General features: G+C 34.9%; 1 protein-coding gene across 7 annotated transcripts in view; it reads left to right on the forward strand.

Annotated features, from left to right (window-relative positions):
- Nucleotides 1-20,378, forward strand: part of KIAA0556 (KIAA0556 ortholog) — a 271,875-nt gene that overhangs the window by 105,481 nt on the left and 146,016 nt on the right. For 6 of the 7 annotated variants that reach the window (XM_031962770.1, XM_031962790.1, XM_031962742.1 and 3 more), the window contains one exon: nucleotides 19,523-19,599. In XM_031962770.1, the coding sequence (XP_031818630.1) occupies nucleotides 19,538-19,599 (62 nt within the window). In that variant the 5' untranslated portion in view covers nucleotides 19,523-19,537. Of the gene's footprint in view, nucleotides 1-785; nucleotides 1,065-19,522; nucleotides 19,600-20,378 lie in introns of all 7 variants that reach the window. The other variant, XM_031962780.1, reaches the window with a different exon arrangement.

Below are 20,378 nucleotides of genomic sequence, written 5' to 3' on the forward strand. Positions count from 1 at the left end.
GACATAACAATTCTTGAGGGCTTAAAATTGAGATTCTTTTTTTATTCTTTGGAGCCTCATCTGTGATTTTATTTTTCCTGGGGATTATCTTGATGGGTTTTTGTTTTAAATTTTCTTCCTATTAAGGAGATTTACATCTTCCAAGCCTTATTGGAATTAAATCCCATGTCTCCATTCAAAAAATGGACAGAGTAATGATTGTGATAGAGATGTGGATTTCATTCTCAATAGGGTCTTGAAGGTAAAATGGGTAGAAAGACTGGGAAAGATCAAGACTCAGAGTTAGACTGGGAAAGATCAAGACTCAGAGTTAGACAAAAAAATCAAGATCTTGATGAGAAAGAAAGCAAGGTCAAGAATATTATTTCGGTCAAATGAGGTTGGGACCCAAATTGGGAAGCAATTGGTGCTTGCAACAAATAGGTTGGAAGGAGGGAAAGCCTTTAGAGAATTAGAAAGTAATATATGGTATCAAAGTCATATAGAAATGGATCCAAAAAGGCCTTATATTGCCTTAGAAACCACACATTAACATTATCTATTTTGTATTATATTATTATTTATTTTTTTAAACATTTCCCAACTGCATTTTAATTGATTCCAGGGCTCACTCCATAGTTTTATAGCCAACTTTGACATCTCTCTACTAGCCCAATACCCTCTCTGCCTTTGGGCCCTGTAATTTAAGAACTAAAATGAAAAGCCTCTTTCAGCTAATTGGCACCTTCTGTATCTGACCTCTCTAACTGTTCTGTCTCACAACCTTTTGGTCATTCTGCATGCAGTACATATTCAACCAGATGTCTTCCTCTTGGTTCTTCGAGAGTTTCAGTGGAGAGGAAAGGATGGCCATGACCTCCCAGTAGTTTGCCTGGATACTAAGCAGCTATTCCAGTAATTTGAATTATCAACCTTCACTGCCACTTCACTGTTACTCAATTCCTGGATCATGAGTGTGATGCTCAAAATTACTTGCTCCAGGAAAAGGCTGCACATGGATATAATGGAAAGTAAAGATTTATACATCAAAAGAGCAGACAGCAGGAAGGGAAGATCAACATCAGGTAAAATTATAAACTAGTCAGTATATATTAGAGATAAAACTAGGATTTGCAAACTAATCAAAAAAATTAATCCCAGAGCTAGTCTTGCTCATTTTAAATGAAAAGAAGTAAAAAAAGTTGGGCCAGAAATTCTCATTAACCAGTTAGTCATTGGTTAATGAGCTAAAGTTTAGTGTCTCAGCTTAATTCTGCAAGCTTTAGCTAGTTCTTTAGCTTTTGCTTTCTCAAACAAATGGCAGCCAAAGAGCCAAACCAGAAAAATCATGCCTTGGGACCACTTTTCACTTTTTTATCCTTAATGACTAACACAGTATCATTCACACAATAGATGTTCAGCAAATACTTATTTAAAGAGATAAATAAGATTTTATTTATCTTTGCATTTCTTCTAGTAGTACTTGCTATATTGAATTATATGTAGTAGGAATTCACAGAAAATCTGAGCTTTGGAAATAGTGCTAGACTAGACATAGCTGCTGCAAACTTCCTTAGGCTATTGGACAAATCTTTCTCTGAGCTTCAGGGGAAATGAATTAGATGAAATGTAAGATTCCTTTGAGCTCTTACAAGCTGCTGAATGAATCAACAAGTGAATGATTTTTTAACAGCAATGATAATGACCTCATAGTTTTCCCAAAGGCTGTTGGACTAAATAAAGAATAGTGAAATGTGTCAGGAAAGGTTACCTCTAATGAATTAACCCTTATGAATTTACTGAAGCAGATTTAGACTTTCATTTGCATTGATTACAAAGAGTAAACTTTCTAACAATTGAACCATCCAAAAATGTATTGGGCTTTCTTTGAATGGAAGTGGGAGGCTAGGTGTACATTTATGAAGGGTATTTATTATAAAAGAGCATTCATTTTTGGAATATAAATTTAGAGCTAATAGAGACCTTTAGGATTAGTGAGTATGAGTTTCTCATTTTATAAATGAACAGACGAAGGGAAATTAAATGACTTGCCAGAAGTCACAATACATAAGGAGTTGGTATTTCCACTCAAGTTCTTTGACCACAAATTCAAAGTCATCTGTAGTTATCTTTCCACTATTCAGTGCTCTATCAGATCAAACGAATGAATGATTTCTTTGCTATAATCTCCAGAAAAGCTTCACTTTCTATTGGCTGTTGGGATTATTAAATTGAATAATCACCCAAACAATTCTAACTACTAAAGTCACCAACTGGTTACTTTAGAATGAAGTCATGTCTAATAAACTCTTAATTCACCGTAATTACCCCTGGTTTGTGTATTTGGGGAATTATCCATAGCCAGTTTTTAGTCTCAGGATAGAATTTCCTTATGCTGAAGATATTTATGTAATGGATGTAAACATATTTTTTATATCAATACAAGGGAAATATAATTTAGCAGACATAATTTTGACTATATATATCCAACATTTATTCCAAAGTCAAATGGAAAATATTCTTTTATGCCAATGATCCTCTTTGCTAGCTAGCTAATTGAGCACTAATTATATCCCTATATGGCTTAATATTTACTTGCTATGCCTTTCTTTTCTTGAAATTACAACATTATTTGTAACTTGTGTGGCCCAATAGGTACAACAATATTATGGGCCAGAACTTTGAACTTGAAACAAAGGATTCTTACAAGGTACTAAATCAGTGGAATTGATAGAGACAATAGTTATGTAATTTAGCATGGTTCAGTATGATTGATTTAATCCTACAAGGAGATATTATGGGCCAGAACTTGAAACAAGGTACTAAGTGGAATTGAGGAGACAATGGTTAAATCTAGTTTATCACTGATTTAATCTTACAAAAATTCTACAACAATATGGTTTCCTAGTGATATAATGATTGGTTTGTACTCATTGTGGGGCATATAAGCAAGAAGCCTCAGCCAGAGAGATTCAGAGATTCAGCGAGACAAGCGGACAGAAGAGGCTAAAGGCTGGAGCACAAACCCTTGGACTCAGACAGATTCATCCCGTCTCACACCACCGTGGTGGCAGATTCTCCTCCTTCCCTTCTCCACTGAAGCCAAGACTCTGGAAGGCCACCAGAAAACTAGCCAATCCCCAAGTGAAGGAGCTAGGACTTTGAAAGAGATAGTAAAGGATTTGGACTTTAACATCTGGCTGCACTTGTGGTAATTAATGAACTGAAACTAAAGCTGCTTCCAGAGACCCCAAGGAAACCGAAATAGAGAACATTACATTTTAGAGAGAACACAATACAACAAAGATTCTAAGAAGCAAAAATTTTGATCTGGTCTATAAATGCCCAATGCTAACAATCTCAGTACAATCCTAACTAATTCAATAAATGTGTGTGTGTGTGTGTGTGTGTGTGTGTGTGTGTGTTTTAATCAGTCAAGATCATCTGCCTTCCCTCCCTCCTAGCTGTAGAAGGTCACAGATAGTGGGGAACCCTATGAGAGGTATAAGACCCTTTAGTCCAATAAAAAGAACCCTGATGATTTGTCTGGTTTGGTTCCCTATCTCTCCCTAAGGGCTCTCACCCTTCCTTAAGAAGTCAGGAGGCAGTGATAACCTGTGTTGTAATTAAAGCAAAGTGATACCAAGTGACAGAGACATCTACATACAATAGCAAGTTGTTTATGTGGTCCTTCATGCACAGTGTATAGTTAGTGCATGTGCAGTATGCTATATTTTTGTAAGGGTATTAGGGTATATAAGGCTGAGAGAATTTGTGCTTTTGCTTTCTCTGCAAGGAATTGAGCTGAAGGAAGCTTGCTATAGGGATAGCTCTTGGTGGGGGCTGAGAGGAGTTTGAGTTGGACTCAGAATAGAGAATCTTTTAATTGAATGAGTGTCCCTGGTCTAATTCCCCAACTCAATAGAGTTGGATAGAAATCTCCATCTCAAGCTAGGGCTAAGTAGGAGTAGTCCTGGACTCAACTAGTCCCATCCAGATAACAGAATGAAATCATTTTATCTTGATTCCCTGCCTCAGGTCTCAGGGGAGAGCTTCTCTGAGGGAGTTTCCCAAGCTTTCTCCCCAAAGTCTCCGAGAGAGTGAGAGAGAGTTTGGGGGCTCCCCTTGTCAGAAGGAAGGAGGGAAATGAAGGAAGGGGGGAAGGAGAGAACAAGGAAGAGATAGTTATTTATCAAGTACCTCCTGTATTCTGGGATATTATATTAAGTACAGTTTACAAATTTACAAATATTAACACATTTGATCCTCACAACAACCCTGGGAGGTATCATGCCAATTTTGCGGTTGGGGAAATTAAGACTGACAGATGTTTGAGGCTGGATTTGAACTAAAGTTTTTATGACCCTAACCAGACCCAGATGCACTGCACCACCTAGCTGCCTCAATGAGTTCATTACTTAGCTTTTTCTTCAGTATAAATGTTGACATTCATCAAAACAGTCTGGTACTCGGTAAGGAATAGATTAATAAGTACACAAGACCCAAGACTTAGTGACAATAGTAATCTAGTGTTTGATAAATCCAAAGATTTCAGTTTCTGGGAAAAGGACTTACTATTTGACAAAAATTGCTGGGAAAATTGGAAAATAGTATGGCAGAAACTAGGCATGGATGAACATGTAACATCCTATACCAAGAAAAGATCAAAATGGATTCATGATTTAGAAATAAAGGGTGATGCTATAAGCAAATTAATAGAGTAAGGGATAGTCGTATCTGTCACATCTGTGGAGAAGGGAGGAATTTCTGGCCAAAGAAGAACTAGAGAACATTATGAAATGCAAAATGTATGATTTTGATTACATTAAGTTAAAAAGGGGTTACACAAATAAAATCAATGCAGCTAAGAGTGTAAGGGAAGCAGAAAACTAGGAAAAACTTTTTTTTTTTTTTGACAGCCAGTGCTTTTGATAAAGGCCTCATTTCTAAAATATAGAGAATTGACTCAAATCTATAAGAATACAAGTCATTCCTCAATTGATAAATGGTCAAAGGATATGAATAGACAATTTTCAGATGAAGAAATTAAAGCCATTTCTAGTCATATGAAAAAAAATGCTCTAAATCATTATTGATTAGAAAAATTAAAATTCAGACAAATTTCACACCTCTCAGATCAATTAAAATGAAAAGATAATTATAAATGTTGGAGATGATGTGGGGAAAGATGAGACTAGTGCATTATTGGTAAAGTTGTGGAATGATCCAACTATTCTGGAGAGTAATTTGGAATATTTCCAAAAGACTATAAAACTGTATATCCTTTCCTCCAGCAGTGTCCCTACTGGCTCTGTATCCCAAAGACATCATAAAAGAAAGGAAAGGACCCTTATGTGTAGTACTTCTTTTTGTAGTGGCAAGGAACTGGAAATTGAGTGGATGCCCATCAGTTGGGGAATGACTGAATAAGTTATGATATATGAATGTAATGGAATATTATTGTTCTATAAGAAATGGTGAGTAGACTAATTTCAGAAAATCCTGGATAGACTTACATGAACTGTTGCTGAGTGAAACTAGAAAACCAAAAGGAACATTGTACAGAGTAGCAATAAGATTATGTGTCTGATTGTGATGGACTTTCCTCTTCTCAACAATGAAGTGATTCAAGACAAGTCCAATAGACTTGGGATGGGAAGAACCACCAATACTAGAGAGGACTATGAAGAGCAAAGCATAGTATTTTCACCTTTGTTTGTTTGTTTATTTGTTTCTTGTGTTTTTTTTTTCCCTTTTGGTCTGATTTTTCTTGCACAACATAACAAATATGGAAATGTTTAAAAGGATTACATATATTTAACTAATGCTTGAGAACAAGAAAGGGAAGGGAAGGAGAAAGAAAAATTTGGAACACAAAGTCTTACAAAAATAAATGTTGAAAACTATCTTTACATGTTTTTGGAAAAAGAAAATACTATCAGATAAATACTATCAAATAAATGTTGACATTCCCTCAATTCGGCCAATCTCCTCAACTCACCACTCAGTCACCCCAGCCATACACATAATACCAAACTCTAAACATCTAGTGACATAGTTTTTTGACCTTTTCACCTTTTCCTTTTTCTAGGCATTACAGTGGTTAGAATACCTGCTTTGTAGTGAAGAAAATCTGAATTCAAATCCTGCCTTAGGCACTTATTAGCAATGTGGCCTAGTCACTTTTTTGACCTTAGCTTTCTCTCTGTAAAATGGAGATAATACTATCTCCTGAGGTTTGCTGTGAGGATAAAATGAGATGATATTTGAAAAGTCTTTTGCAAGCCTTAAAACAGTATATAAAAACTAATTATTGTTGTTGGTGGTGTTGTTATCATCATCATAATTATTATTATTATCCTTCTTAAAACTATTTTTCAATTCCAGTACTTCTGGTTGGACCATCCTTCCCCTCTCTCTCAAGCCATCTCTTCTGTTCTGTCCATATATCTCTCCCTTATATAACCATTTTAGCTTTACATTGTCTTTTATCCTTGGATCCTTGCCCCTTATCCATTAGAAAGAGTTGCTGTTCAACCCTTTAAACTTCAACCTAGATTTCCCAGTGCTTTTACTTAAGTTGCTAAATGCCTTTGAAGGCAAACAAAATGCTGCCTGTGGACACTGCCCATTCATGCTATCTACTTTCAGCTCTCCCTGGCTGCTGTTTGCCAGTTCTTTTATTCTCATTTTGCTCAGACTAGTTTGTCTTCCAAACTTCCTCTGCTGTCCTCAGGTAACCTAGGCCAGCCCCTCCGTCTCAGTAGAGAGCTTCACCTACTATTTTATCAACAAAATAGAGGTCATATATCAGAGTATTTTTCTTCTTTCCCCTTCTGTTCCTTCTATCACCTCAAGATCCACCACACCCTCCTCCCTTGCTCTAGGGGGTACAGGAGTTTCTTCTTCTGACTTAGGTGAACTTTTCTTCCTATATCCTGGATTCTTTCCATCTCCCATAACTCTTCAATCATCTCTTTCCTCTGCAGTCTCTTTCTATACACCTATACACTGACTCCATTTCTGTTGCCTATAAATAAGCTTAGATCATCCCCAATTAAAAAAACAACAAAAAAAAAATCTTCAGCTCAAGTGTCACCTTTCTTGAATTCACCATATTCTACTGCTTTCTCCCTATAAAACTGCCTCGTACTTAACATTGTATATATGTAGATGTATATATATAGAGCTTCATTTTTTGAACCTTCTTATAGAACAGTAACAAGAGGTCTGAGACGATTTCATTTTGTCTTTGTATCTATAACACCTAGCACCATGCCTGATAAAAATAGGTGTTTAATAAGTGGTCTCCTTTCAAGTTATCATTTCATATATTTTCTCTCTTTCCCAAACCTAGAAAAAAGTTGTCTGTAAAGCTTTATGCTTCCATACTTTTTACTCACTTCTCACCTACTGCATTCAAGCTTCTGACCCTACTACTTAGTTGAAACAATGCTTTCCGAGATTACTAACAATCTCCTAAGTGCTAAATATGGGGCTTTTTCTCACTCAGTCCTTATCCTTTTTGACCCTCTGTAATTCTCTCTTCACTTTTAGTCACTTGGCAGCTGGCTTCTCCTGGCCATTCTCCCCTCTCTTTTTGTGACACTGTGCTACTTTCTTGGTTCTCCTACCTGTAATTGATTGGCCAACTGTTGTCCCAGCCCATCTTGGTTGGCTTGGTTATACATAGTTCAGACTCTGATTGATGGCCCAGAGTAAATGTAAATAGCAATTGTTTCTGTTTTGGCCAGAAATCCTGAGGCTCTTCCTCTCCTAGATAGATTTTTTTTTTTCTGACTAGTTCAAATAGGCTATTCCTTGCTCCATTTCTTATTTAGCCTTAATCACTGAATGGGCATTACTTCAGACAAAGATCTGAAAAAGACCTTAGCTTTAAAAGGCCACGGGCTCCCTCCCACTGCATGAGACCAACTTCAGTTGTGCTGATCTTTCTTTATCTTGCCACTGGACCCAGATGGCCCTAGGGAGTGAGGAGAGAAGGAGAAAGTGAGGCTGGTGACTTACAGCCCTCCCTCACTTAAATCCAATTTATTTCCAAGTCATGACATCACCTCTTTGATGTCTTGGTTCACTTTGAGAAGGAAGGACAAACAACAATCTCTCTGACCATTCTCTCTCAGTTTCCTTTACTGGATGGGTATTTTGCAGATCTCTTTCCTTGCTTCACTTCTTTCTTTCTGTGTTCTAGATCCCATAATCCATAATGTACACTATATCATCCCTTCTCTAAAAGGTGTCCCCTCAGGGTTCTAGTGATAAATATCTTTATCATAGTTTTAGAGTTTGGCTCATTGATTCTGTGCCCATATAGACAGCATGCTCATTTTCCTTCCCAGGATTCCAGCTTTCTACCATACATAGCAGGGATCAATTATATCCCAAATACTCTCTTGCTTCTTCGTAGACAGTATTTTGTCAGACCTCCATTACTCTGTATCTTATGTTTTTTACCCACTGGCCATTAAGGATTAAAGGACTCCAATGTTAACAGCAAGAAGATTCATTTATTTATTTATTAATTAGCCATTAATTTAGCCATACTTTAAGCACCTTAGCATTCTACTTGTGAGCAAACTTCAATTCATTAATGACTGATTACCCTATACTTGATGAGAAGGAACTGAGCTGGCCATGATAAAATACCTCAAGTCTTCAGAATATCTTTGTCAAAAGCAATGGTTTTCTCTTTGTGTTTTGGCTACTTGCATAAAATTCTTCTTTGCTAGCTTATCAGACAGCTGAGACAGTTGATATCTGATATTGCCTCTTCCAGATTTGATATCAAATTGGACCAGCCCATCTGGTTTTTTGTTATTGTTGTTCAGTTTTGTCTGATTCTTCATAATCCCATGGATCATCACATGCCAATACTGTCCCTGGTTTTCATGGCAAGGATACTGAAGTGGTTTGCTATTTTCTTCTCCAGTGGATTAAGACAAGCAGAGGTTAAGTGACAGTCCAGGGTCACCCAGTTAGTGAGTGTTTGAGGCCAGATTTGAATTCAGGTCTTCTTGAGTCTAGGTTCAGTGCTCTTTCCACTAAGCCATCTAACTGCTTCCCCCCTTGTAAATGTACATGTTCATCTAGTTAAAACCATTTTCACACTCATCACAACTGTATGTTGCTATAATCTGAACAGATTATCCTAGGCTACATTTGATGTAGTTGTCTTTGCCTAATCCAGTTCATGTTAGACTCTCATCAGAGAATCTGAATTCTGACAGTTCTATCTCATTTTATCAAGGGCATTGCTAAACTGGAAAATATTTAGATAAAGATGACTAGGATGGTGAGATAACTTGACACATTACTCATAAAAAGTGAAAAAAGAACTGGGAATGTTTATCCTGGAAGAAAGAAGATTCTTAGTGAGAAATGAGTGGGGGGGGAAAGAATGAGAAGACTATAATATATATTATATGAAATATAATATATCATATTGTAATATTAACCATATGATAAATGATTATTAATAATATTATTATGATTATCGATAAATAATATGATATATTTATATCATATTTATAAATCATATGAAATTTGATAAGATTTGGTAAATCATATGAAAGGCTATAATACAGAAAGGAGAATTAGACTTGTTCAGCTTGGATTTGGTGAAAATAAAAGAAAATTTTGGAAATCCTAGAGAAGCATATTTCTATTTATTATGAGGAAAAACATACTAATACAACTGTCTGAAAATAGAATGGGCTGTATTATGATGCAGTGAATTACATATCACTGCGAGTTTAAAATATTTATTAATTGCATATTATGTGTCAGACATTGTGCTAGACATTAGAGATATAAAGACAAAAATGAAACAGACTTTGCCCTCGAAGAAGCTAATATTCTATTAAGAGAAACAGTGTGTTTGCATGTGTGTGTGTGTGTGAACATAGTTTGATTGTGAATGCATTAGCAGTTGGAGTAAAGAAAGACTTTGTGAAGAAGACCAATAGGAAAATTATAGATTGTATTCTTTTCTAGGCCTAAGTTGGACTAGATGACCTCTGAAGTTCTTTGTGATAGTAAGATTCTGTATCTTTTAAGAGACTCAAGAAAGATTGGTAACTGAAATTTAATCCTTTTATTGGCTCAAAAGAAGAGAGTTTTTCCTGACTAGGTTCTTAGCTAATGGAGATATATACACTAAGGTTTATACACTCTATTGGGAGCCTTTTCTCATTGATTGTGCTTAGTAGAAGCACTCAGTGCTCAGTAGAAGCACTGAGTTTTTATGTTGCAGTTTTATTGTTAATGAAGGAACTCTATTATGTCAAAGATGTCAAACTCAACTTCATTAGCTTGTATAAGACTTTACTTATCAAGTAAAAAGAGTATGTCCCATATCTTTAGGAAGTAGAAGTTTCCCTAAATCATCCCATCAAAATCTATGCTGACAGTAAACTTTGTTCCTTTAGTAAGAACTTCAGTGTTAGTTGGCCTGTTTCATTATCATTTGTAAGGATAGTGGTAGTTACCAAATCCTGTTTGCTTTTTTTCATTGGATATCTTTTTGACTTCCTGATACACTTGAAAGTTTTAATAGCATTTCAAAGTTGGAAGGTATTCCAGAGGTCATTTAACTTAACTCATACCTGAATAAGCATTCTGCCACATCTTCATCAAGTGGTCATTTAGCCTTTACCAAAGAAGACCTTAAATGTCCCAAGGCATCCTATTCTATTTATGGATATAACACCAATTAGTGGGCCACAGATTTGTCTCTTTTGAGTTTCTACACATTATTCTTGATTCTGCCCTTTGGGTCAAGCTGAGCAATTCCATATCTTCTTCACATGACAGCTCTTTAAAATACTTTAAAACAACTCTCATGTTCCCCTCTCAATTTTTTTCTTCAGTATGCTGATTGTCCTCATTCCTTCAGTTGATTTTCAGATAAATTTTAAGGTGCCACCAACCTAGTAATCCTCCTGTGAATACTATTCGTCTAATCAATTTTAATCTTGAAATTGTAGTGCTAAGAACTGAACACAGTACTCCAGATCTGGTCTCATCAATGTAAATAAAGCATAGACAACCATCTTCTTTGTCTCAGCACAAAATGTTTTTCCTAATGTAACCAAAGAACACAAGACTGCTATATTTCACTGTTGACTTATTTAGCTGGCACTCCAATAAAATTCTCATTTTTTAAAAATTATAAATTACTTTTTAACCATGCTTCCCACAAATTGTACTAGGAAACTAATTATTCTTCCCCCTCCACCCTCCCATGGAGTGGTAAGTCTTCATGGTTAGCATGTTAGATTTCATCTTAGTTCAGGTTTAATGTTCTGTTGTGTCAAGATTTTTCTTTTGTGTCCATTGTGTTAGCTTATGCTCCCAGATTTTTTTGTTTGCAAATTTGATAAAGGTTTCATTTGGTCATAGAGTTGAACCCCATGGCACTGCACAAGAGACTCTTGCTCAAAGGTAACATTAAACAACTAGTTGAACTCTTTGAATCTGGCTTCAACCAGTTTCATCCCTACCCTAATGCACTATCACTTTGCCCATTGGTGTCAAACTCAAATAAAAATGGTGCCACAAGACAGTACATAAAGACATCTGTGGCTACGTATTGACTTCGAAAACCACATATTAACATCATTTATGTTCTTATTTCTTTATTTACTTTGTTAGATAATTCCTAATTACATTTTAATCTGATTCAGATGATGTCTTTGAATAACATGAAGGACATTGGCAAATGTGTTAAAAATCTAGGTTAATTATTTCTACAACATTCCCATTATCTATCAATCTAGTAACTGGCAAAAAAAAAAAAAAAAAAAAGAAAAGAAAAGAAAAAGAAATGGGGTTAGCCCAGCATGATCTATTCTTTTTTATAGGCATTTAAAAAAATCTTACTTTTATTGAGATTTTATTTTTTCACATCACCTTTATTTTCAATTATCATACCTTAGTACTTCTCCCTGTATACACATATAGTAGCCTCAGGAAACTATCCCTTATAACAAAGATTTAAAATGAAAGGAATTGAGCTGATAATACATGCACTATTCCACATCCATAGCCCCACATTACAACAATAATAAGAACTAACATTTTTGTAATTTCTACTATATGTGCCAGCCATTGTTCTAAGTGCTTTAATTATTATCTCCCCTTGTCTTCTCAATAGCCCTGAGAAGTAGAAGTTATTATTATTCCCAGAGAATATGAGGCTGGTGACTTTTGCATATCTCCCTCGCTGAAATCCAGTTCACTTGCATGTCATGGCATCATCTTCCTGATGTCATAGTCCTCTTAGAGAATGAAGAGCAAATAACAGCCTCTGTGAATAAAGCTGGAACTGGTCAGTTATTTCTTCTTTTCCTTCCCTCCACACTCCCTTTTTCCTCCTTTCTACAGAGGGTATAATATATCCTTATCTGAAGGTGCTCTGCCCAAAGGAATACACAGTTTAAAAAAAAATTTTTTTTTGGCTCACTGAAACTTTCCAAGAAATCTTGGGGTTTGTCAGCTACATTTCTTTCTGAAGGATCATGCCTTAAATCCAGCTCACTCTGGCTTTCATTGATTGTCCAATTGGTCATCGTTTGCGCTATGATTTATTCAGAGTGAGTGTATATTTCATTTGTTTTTGTTTAGGCCAGAAACCTGAGGGTCTTTTCTTTCCAGATTGATCATTTATTTATTTGTTTGTTTGTTTGTTTTATTAAGTAAATTTTTCTTTGCCTCAACTCTTACTTAGCCTTCATCATTTAATGGGAGTTGCCTCAGACAAACTGGGCTCTATTAAAAACCTTAGCTTAAAAAGGCCAGGGTCTCTCACTGCTTGATCTGTATCTTGCCCCTAGACCCAAATATCTCTGAAGGAGAAAGTGAGGCTGGTGACTTTGTACTGCTCTCCCTCATTCACTTAAATCTAATTCAGTTGCATGTCATGGCATCACCTCCCTGATTTCACGATCCTCTTCAAGAAAAGTCACACAGATAGTAAGTGTCTGAGATCACATTTGAACTCAGATCTTCCTGATTCTAGGTGCAATGCTCCATTTAAAATAAGTAAGAGTTGAGGCCTTCATCATTTAATGGGAGTTGCCTCAGACAAACTGAGCTCTATTAAAAACCTTAGCTTAAAAAGGCCAGGGTCTCTCACTGCTTGATCTGTACCTTGCCCCTAGACCCAAATATCTCTGAAAGAGAAAGTGAGGCTAGTGACTTTGTACTGCTCTCCCTCATTCACTTAAATCTAATTCAGTTGCATGTCATGGCATCACCTCCCTGACTTCATGATCCTCTTCAAGAAAAGTCACACAGATAGTAAGTGTCTGAGATCACATTTGAACTCAGATCTTCCTGATTAGATCTAGGTGCAGTGCTCCATTTAAAATGCTCCATTTAAAATAAGTAAGAGTTGAGGCAAAGAAAAATTTACTTAATAAAACAAACAAACAAATAAATGATCAATCTGGAAAGAAAAGACCCTCAGGTTTCTGGCCTAAACAAAAACAAATGAAATATACACTCACTCTGAATAAATCATAGCGCAAACGATGACCAATTGGACAATCAATGAAAGCCAGAGTGAGCTGGATTTAAGGCATGATCCTTCAGAAAGAAATGTAGCTGACAAACCCCAAGATTTCTTGGAAAGTTTCAGTGAGCCAAAAAATAAAAAAATGTAAAAACTGTGTATTCCTTTGGGCAGAGCACCTTCAGATAAGGATATATTATAGAGATCACATTTGAACTCAGATCTTCCTGATTCTAGGTGCAGTGCTCCATTTAAAATGCCACCCAGCAGCTTCTCTGCAAAGAGATAAGGAATGTAAATTTTTCAACTTTTCTCCAGTTAACTTTGGCCATTAAGATTTCTCAGTTTTTTTCAGTTTTTCAGTATTTTTTTCTTTCCATTTACATTGTTTTAGAATGAAACTATTCTCAATTTTCTCTATTTATTTATTTAATTTTTTTTTAAATTAAAGCTTTTTATTTACAAAACATATGCATGCTTCAACACTGACCCTTGCAAAACCTTTTGTTCCCAATTTTCCCCTCCTTCCCTCACCCCTCCCCTAGCTGGCAGGTAGTCCAATACATGTTAAACATGTTAAAATATATGTTAAATCCAATATATGTATACATATTTATAGTTATCTTGCTGCACAAGAAAAATCAAGAAGGAAGAAAAAAAAACTGAGAAAGAAAACAAAATGCAAGTAGTAAACAACAGAGAGTAAGAATGCTATGTTGTGGTCTACATTAAGTTCCCACAGTCCTCTCTTTGGGTGTAGGTGGCTCTTTCATTGCTGAACAATTGGAACTGGTTGGAATCATCTTTTTGTTGAAGAGAGCCACGCCCATCACAATTGATTGCTGTGTATACTATTGTTGTTGCCTTGTATAATGATCTCTTGGTTCTGCTTATTTCACTTAGCATCAGTTTATGTAAGTGTCTCCAGTCCTCTCTAACTATTCTTAATTTTCAATAGGTCTTCCTGACTCCAGATCTGTTCTTACGCTTTAACATTTTTCTCTTAGAGATGGATAAATCTAGCAGCCAGAAAAACATAGATCTGGACAAATTCTTGGATATATTTAATTAATTAATGACAACTTCTAAATGGTAATATTATTAATAAGTCACATTATTAAATAATAATCCCACTATATCTTTATAAAAATTGGTTATATGCTGGGACATAAAGGAATCATAAATACATGTTTTTTGGAGATCATAACTTAATACAAATAATTAAAAAGTAAACATGGGTATAAAATATAGACCATTCTCCATTTAGGAGAAGAAGTGAAATTCTGAATAATAATTGGGTAAAAGAAGAAATCATAAGAATGATGATTACGTTAAATATAATAAAAGAAAGAAGTATTTATTCTAAGCACTGTGCTAAGTGCTTTATAAATATTATATTATTTGATCCTCAAAACAATCTTATGAGGCAGATGTTTTATTCCCATTTTACCATTGAGGAAATAGGCAGGTAGAAGATAAATTTCCTAGGGTTTACACATTTAATAAGTCATGAGGCAGGTTATGAACTGAAGTCTTCCTAACTTCAGGTGTAGCATTTTATCTACTGTCCCTCCTAGCAGCCTCTGATAACCGAAATGAAATGAAACATTATACCAAAATGCAAGAGTAACAGCTAAAGCAGTACTCAGAGGGAAAATAATTTCTCTGAAAACTTTCTTTACAAAATAGAATATTATTGGATCAAGGAGTATACATAAAAACACCAGATTAAAAAAAATATTCAAGAATGACTTAATATTAGACATTGGTGATAATTTCCCATACATTTTGTCTATCTGACTTTTGTCAGTGATATTTTATATAATTTAATATTTTATTCTACTTTTTTTTCTAATTCCATCTTTATTGGTCTCATTCTTGCAAACATGTTTAAATGTTATGTAATCGAAATTATCTAGAATTATGGTTATAAATTGGCAATTTTCTCTTCCCTCCCTTTTACTTTTAGGCTCTTTTGATTATGTAGCACACTCTCTGAGCTCACTCTCCCAGCTCCAGTTTGATAGCTGAATACTTCCTTGTGAGAGGCTGGTTTTTCTACTATTCTTTATGAACTCTTTATCCTTTTTGTTCCCCGATGATTACCAAGTTATCCATCCAGACGTGATAAGCATTAACAGAGGAATATTTACTTAGATGATATGGTAACACACACACACACACATATATACAAAGAAAGAGAAAGAAAGTTGTGGGGATGGAAAAAGTCCAGAGAAAGTGAGCTTAAAAAGCACATATTAAAAAAAAAAAGGGTAAACTATAGCTTTTGGTTGAAAAGAAAGAAGTTCTTCCTTCATTAAGTCTTCATAGAATTTCCATTAAGTAGTTAGTCTTTTAGGCTTCAAAGTTAGTTGTAGAGTTCTGCTGCTGACTTTCCTCAGCATTTCTGGTTTCTTCTTTGCATATCTCCCACTTCTTGATGTACATGTCGTTGGCACGTAGTGTTTGGGGGACATTGCTACTGATGCTAATGGAAAGTCCAGATCTGCTGCCCTGGTCAAGGGATGTGAAATAAAGAGGAGAGAGAGATGACTTATTCTTCACCATTCCCCAAGGATACTTCCCTTAATCACAACTAAAATGGTTATTTGCTAGAATCTTCTTCTGGGAAATGCATTTGGAACTGGCCTTCTATAGTTTGCATAGACCTAGAAGTGATTATGTTTCCTTCTTTTAGTCTCAATCTACTTCCTATGTAACATCATTCAATGATTAAATTATTTGGCTTTTCCCAAAATGAATAAGAAACTGTTTGCATTCAGTATACACTTTTGATTGATTCAGTGGAAGCATATAGGATGTCTCACATATTATATTAGATTTAAATATAATCTTTAATTTAAACAAGAAGCCATCAATTCTCTTTTTTGCTTCATTGCATTTGGGGAAAGAATATATGGGTGTATGCTGAACATCTCCCCCATAATTAAATTTGCAGGATACTAGGCAAATATAGTCTTACTAGACTAGCCTTTGTTAGGTAGACAGAAGCCTGTCATTCTAATATTTTAAGTCATGGTCCAGACATAGATATATCCCTTTCCCAGGCATGACTACCTTAGCCATATGTCCCCTTTCCCAATCAACTTTTCTCTTCTGAATCTCTTGCCTTTTTTGTGCAATGGTGATATGAAAACTGAATTTCTGTGGTTTCAGATACCTTGACTAAGGCTTTGTAATCTTTAGGAATCAATTCTAAGTTCCTTTTGGCCATGTCACTTTTTTCTGATGTTTTGTTATTGATGTATATTTCAGGAATACAAAAATCCTCTCTAATATTGTCATTTAGTTGCCCCAGTATGTCTAAACAGGGAATCATTAACTACCAATACTATCTTTTTCTTCTCTGATTCTTTTTGAAATATTGCCCACCTGATAGGTTCTTTGACTCTGCTTCATCATTTTTTTGGCACCTGCTTCCTCCTCAGAACATCCAGCTCTTCCCTATCTAGAAGAACCATCTACTTTTTTTTTTTTTTTTTTGATTTATTAAGTGTACTCTTCTCTTTTTCTTTTGTGTGACATTCTTCTACTCTTCAATTTTTTGACACAGATCAGATAGCCTATCTGATATGGAAGATCTGTTTTTTACTTTTCCCTCTACCATTAATACTCCATAGTTGGGTATAAATTATAATGTTTCTAAGTCATCAAAAAAGGTCATACTCTATTTTAGAAGATATGGCTAAACATTTTTAGATATTGGTTGCTTGTGTAAAGGAACACTTCAGGAATCTAGAACATTCACTTTTATGAAACAGCTTATTCCCCTGAGATGCTAGGTAAGTGAGGCAACTCTGTACTTGGGAATCAGATTGCTTCTATTTAGAATAGAAAGACCTTTTAATTCTTTGAATTTTATCCACTGAGAATTTTTTATTCAAACATCAACCATGTTGCCAGCAAAGGTTTAGATGGTTGGCAGTTATGTGCTCCTGGGAAATGCTGTTTTCTCTGTTGCTTTTGACAGTAGATCTTGCCTTGCTAATCAGTTAACTCTATTTAAGAATTCTACAAATTTTGCCTAGAAATGAATATATGAACTTTCTTAAGCATTTTAAAATATGTCACCAAAATTTCCCTGTGAAACAAAATTCCTTCTTCTTTCCCTTTCTTTTCCCCATCTTTTAGAAGCCAATCTTTTGGTAATGTTATGTGGCTGCATATTCTAGAACATTTTATCTCTGAAAATTGAAGTTGATAAATACCCAAATGGCAATGGAAAAGGACATGGTGGGCATGAATAATCCACAACGTATCATAACTGAGAAAATATGTAGAAGTGATATAAAACAGGGCTTCTTAAACTTTTCACCTGAGAAATTTTTATGTGGTACTGGGTAAATAAGAATACAAATATATTTATACAAATCAAACATTTACTGATAATAAATCATAATTTCATGACCCTTACATTCTGTTACACAATCCCACATTGTGTAGCAATCCACAGTTTAAAAAGCTTTGATATAAAAGGTGTCATAAAAATGTTTTCCTTGAATAAAAGTAGATCTACCATATAATGAGAGCAAGGGACAAACCTGTATGCTCAAATGGTACATATACAGTATCAAGATGATAAAGGTTTCCAGCATGTTGAATGAATCTTCGGTGATGAATTTATAAGAGGAAATAGTTTAGAGCCCCATAGTATGAACAGACATAAATGGTTTATGACTTGCATCATTGGAAGAAGTACCCACATTGATGGAATTTTTTATCCAGTGGAGTATAAATTTTAAAGAAAGGACTGTAATGTTGACCAGAATAATTGGAAGAAGCTTCATGGAAGAGATGGGAATTAAGTATAGTTTTTGAAAAATGGGTCAGATTTGAATTAAGTAAAAATGTAGAGAAAGATACATCAATTTGGGGAAACAGTATATGCAAAGGCCAAAAGGAGGAAATCATTGTTTTATGGAGAGGGAACTGTGAAAAAGTCATTTATTTTGAAATGAAGAATCCATTAAAGTGTTTGGAATTGGGCTTACTATAGTAAAAGGTGAAGAAAGAATTTTTAAAAAGGCCACCATTGGACAGTGGAGGACGGTCAGATTATACAGGCTTTGACTTGATGTGATAGGCAATAGAAGGTCATTGAATTTAGTAAAGTATCTTCTGTCTATAAGTCATTGTGTTAGGGATACAATAATAAATACAACACTGATCCATCTGACCTGAAACATTTGTTATGTGAACTTAGGTAGATCATGTAACCCTATTTGCCTCAGTTTCCTCATCTGCATAACCTCCTACATTAATTTATCTGCCTTCTCAATGATGTGGGAAAGGAGGGAAGGAGATTGAAAATTTGAAACTCAAAATTTTAAAAGATGAATTTTAAAAATGTGTTTTACATGTAATTGGGAAAATATTTTTTTTTAAAAGAAGACTGATTTACAGAGAATAGTTGGTAGACAAATTAAAGTGAATAGAGACACAGAAAGGACACTGGGTTTGACTAGAATGGTAATTGGTAATTGCCAAGAGAGCCATTTCAGGAATGTGTAATAGAAACCAGATTATGGATCTGTGATTTCAATGGCTTAAGGAATTTACTACTTCTTGAAAGGAAGCTCCTTTTACAAATGCAAGTTAGCACCTTCTCTGCCCCTTTGCAGAAGTGTTACACTTCAGGTTGCCAAACACCTGTGTGACTAACACCAGATTAAAATGTAATTGCAACATGTTTAACAAATAAAAATGCAATACAACATAAATAAAGTTAATTTCTGGTGTTCTAAATTAATTTGTGACTAGCAAAGGAGATTAAATGACATTAATCTTTTTTCAGAGATCAAAAAAGTTAGAAAAGACCCATTAAATCGCTAGACTTTCTCATGGGATTGTTTGCTGTAGAATGTTTTTCAGTTATGTGTTCAGGGAATTGTGCTTTCGTCAAAAGCTCTCTCAGTGTTTACATGGAGTATGAGACCTTTCCATTAGTAATGCTCTTCTTTAACAAACGTCATCTTTTTTTCATTTCAGGGTTATACTAAAGACATGGTGACGGACTTTGATGAGAAACATGATGAATATTTAATATTGCTCCAGCAGAGAAATCGGTAAGATAGTGTCACTAACAGTTCTTACTAGGTTGTAAAACACATGTATTATTTTTCACAAATAGGCAACATTTTAGAAGACAGCATTACAGTAAAAATTACATTTTTTTACTCATGGACTTAGAATTCAGCTTTAGAATTGGCCAACTTGGAAAAAAAAATACACTGAAGAAAATAGAATTGGCCAAGTAGATAGAAAAGGAGATACAAAAACTAACTGAAGAAAATAATTACTTAAAAATGATAATTGAGAATGTGAAAGTTAATAATTGAGAATGTGAAAGTTGATGACTCTATGAGAAATCAAGAATCAGTCAAAGTCATTGAAGCTTTTACAATCTAAGCTTCTGTTTTTCCTCTAATTCATTTACTGGCACTTTTAAGTATTAGCAAACTCTTGCATCATTGCTGGGTTTTGCGTTCATGAAGAGACACATTTTGACAGCATATGTGGGAGTACAGTTTGTAGGATCAGGCTTCTTGGTTTTCTCTGTCTAATTATTAAATAACAAGACTAAAATTCAGAGCAAGATAATAAATCTGATTCTCATGACCTGCCTCCCTAACCCTAACAAGAAATTATTTCTCTCTCAGCTGATGATCTTTGTACTCATCTTATCCACTTGCCTTATTTTGTTTTATCTTATTAACTTATCTACTCATTCGTAAAATCTTCAAGAGTTTATTTCTTATTTATTTTTGTCTTCCCCCTCCCCAGCAACTTTTATAAGTATGTACACTTAGTAGATGCTTAATAAAAGTTTGATAAATGATTATAC

Source organism: Sarcophilus harrisii, chromosome 1 (genome assembly GCF_902635505.1).
Source record: "Sarcophilus harrisii chromosome 1, mSarHar1.11, whole genome shotgun sequence".
In the NCBI taxonomy this organism is placed as follows: Eukaryota; Metazoa; Chordata; class Mammalia; order Dasyuromorphia; family Dasyuridae; genus Sarcophilus; species Sarcophilus harrisii.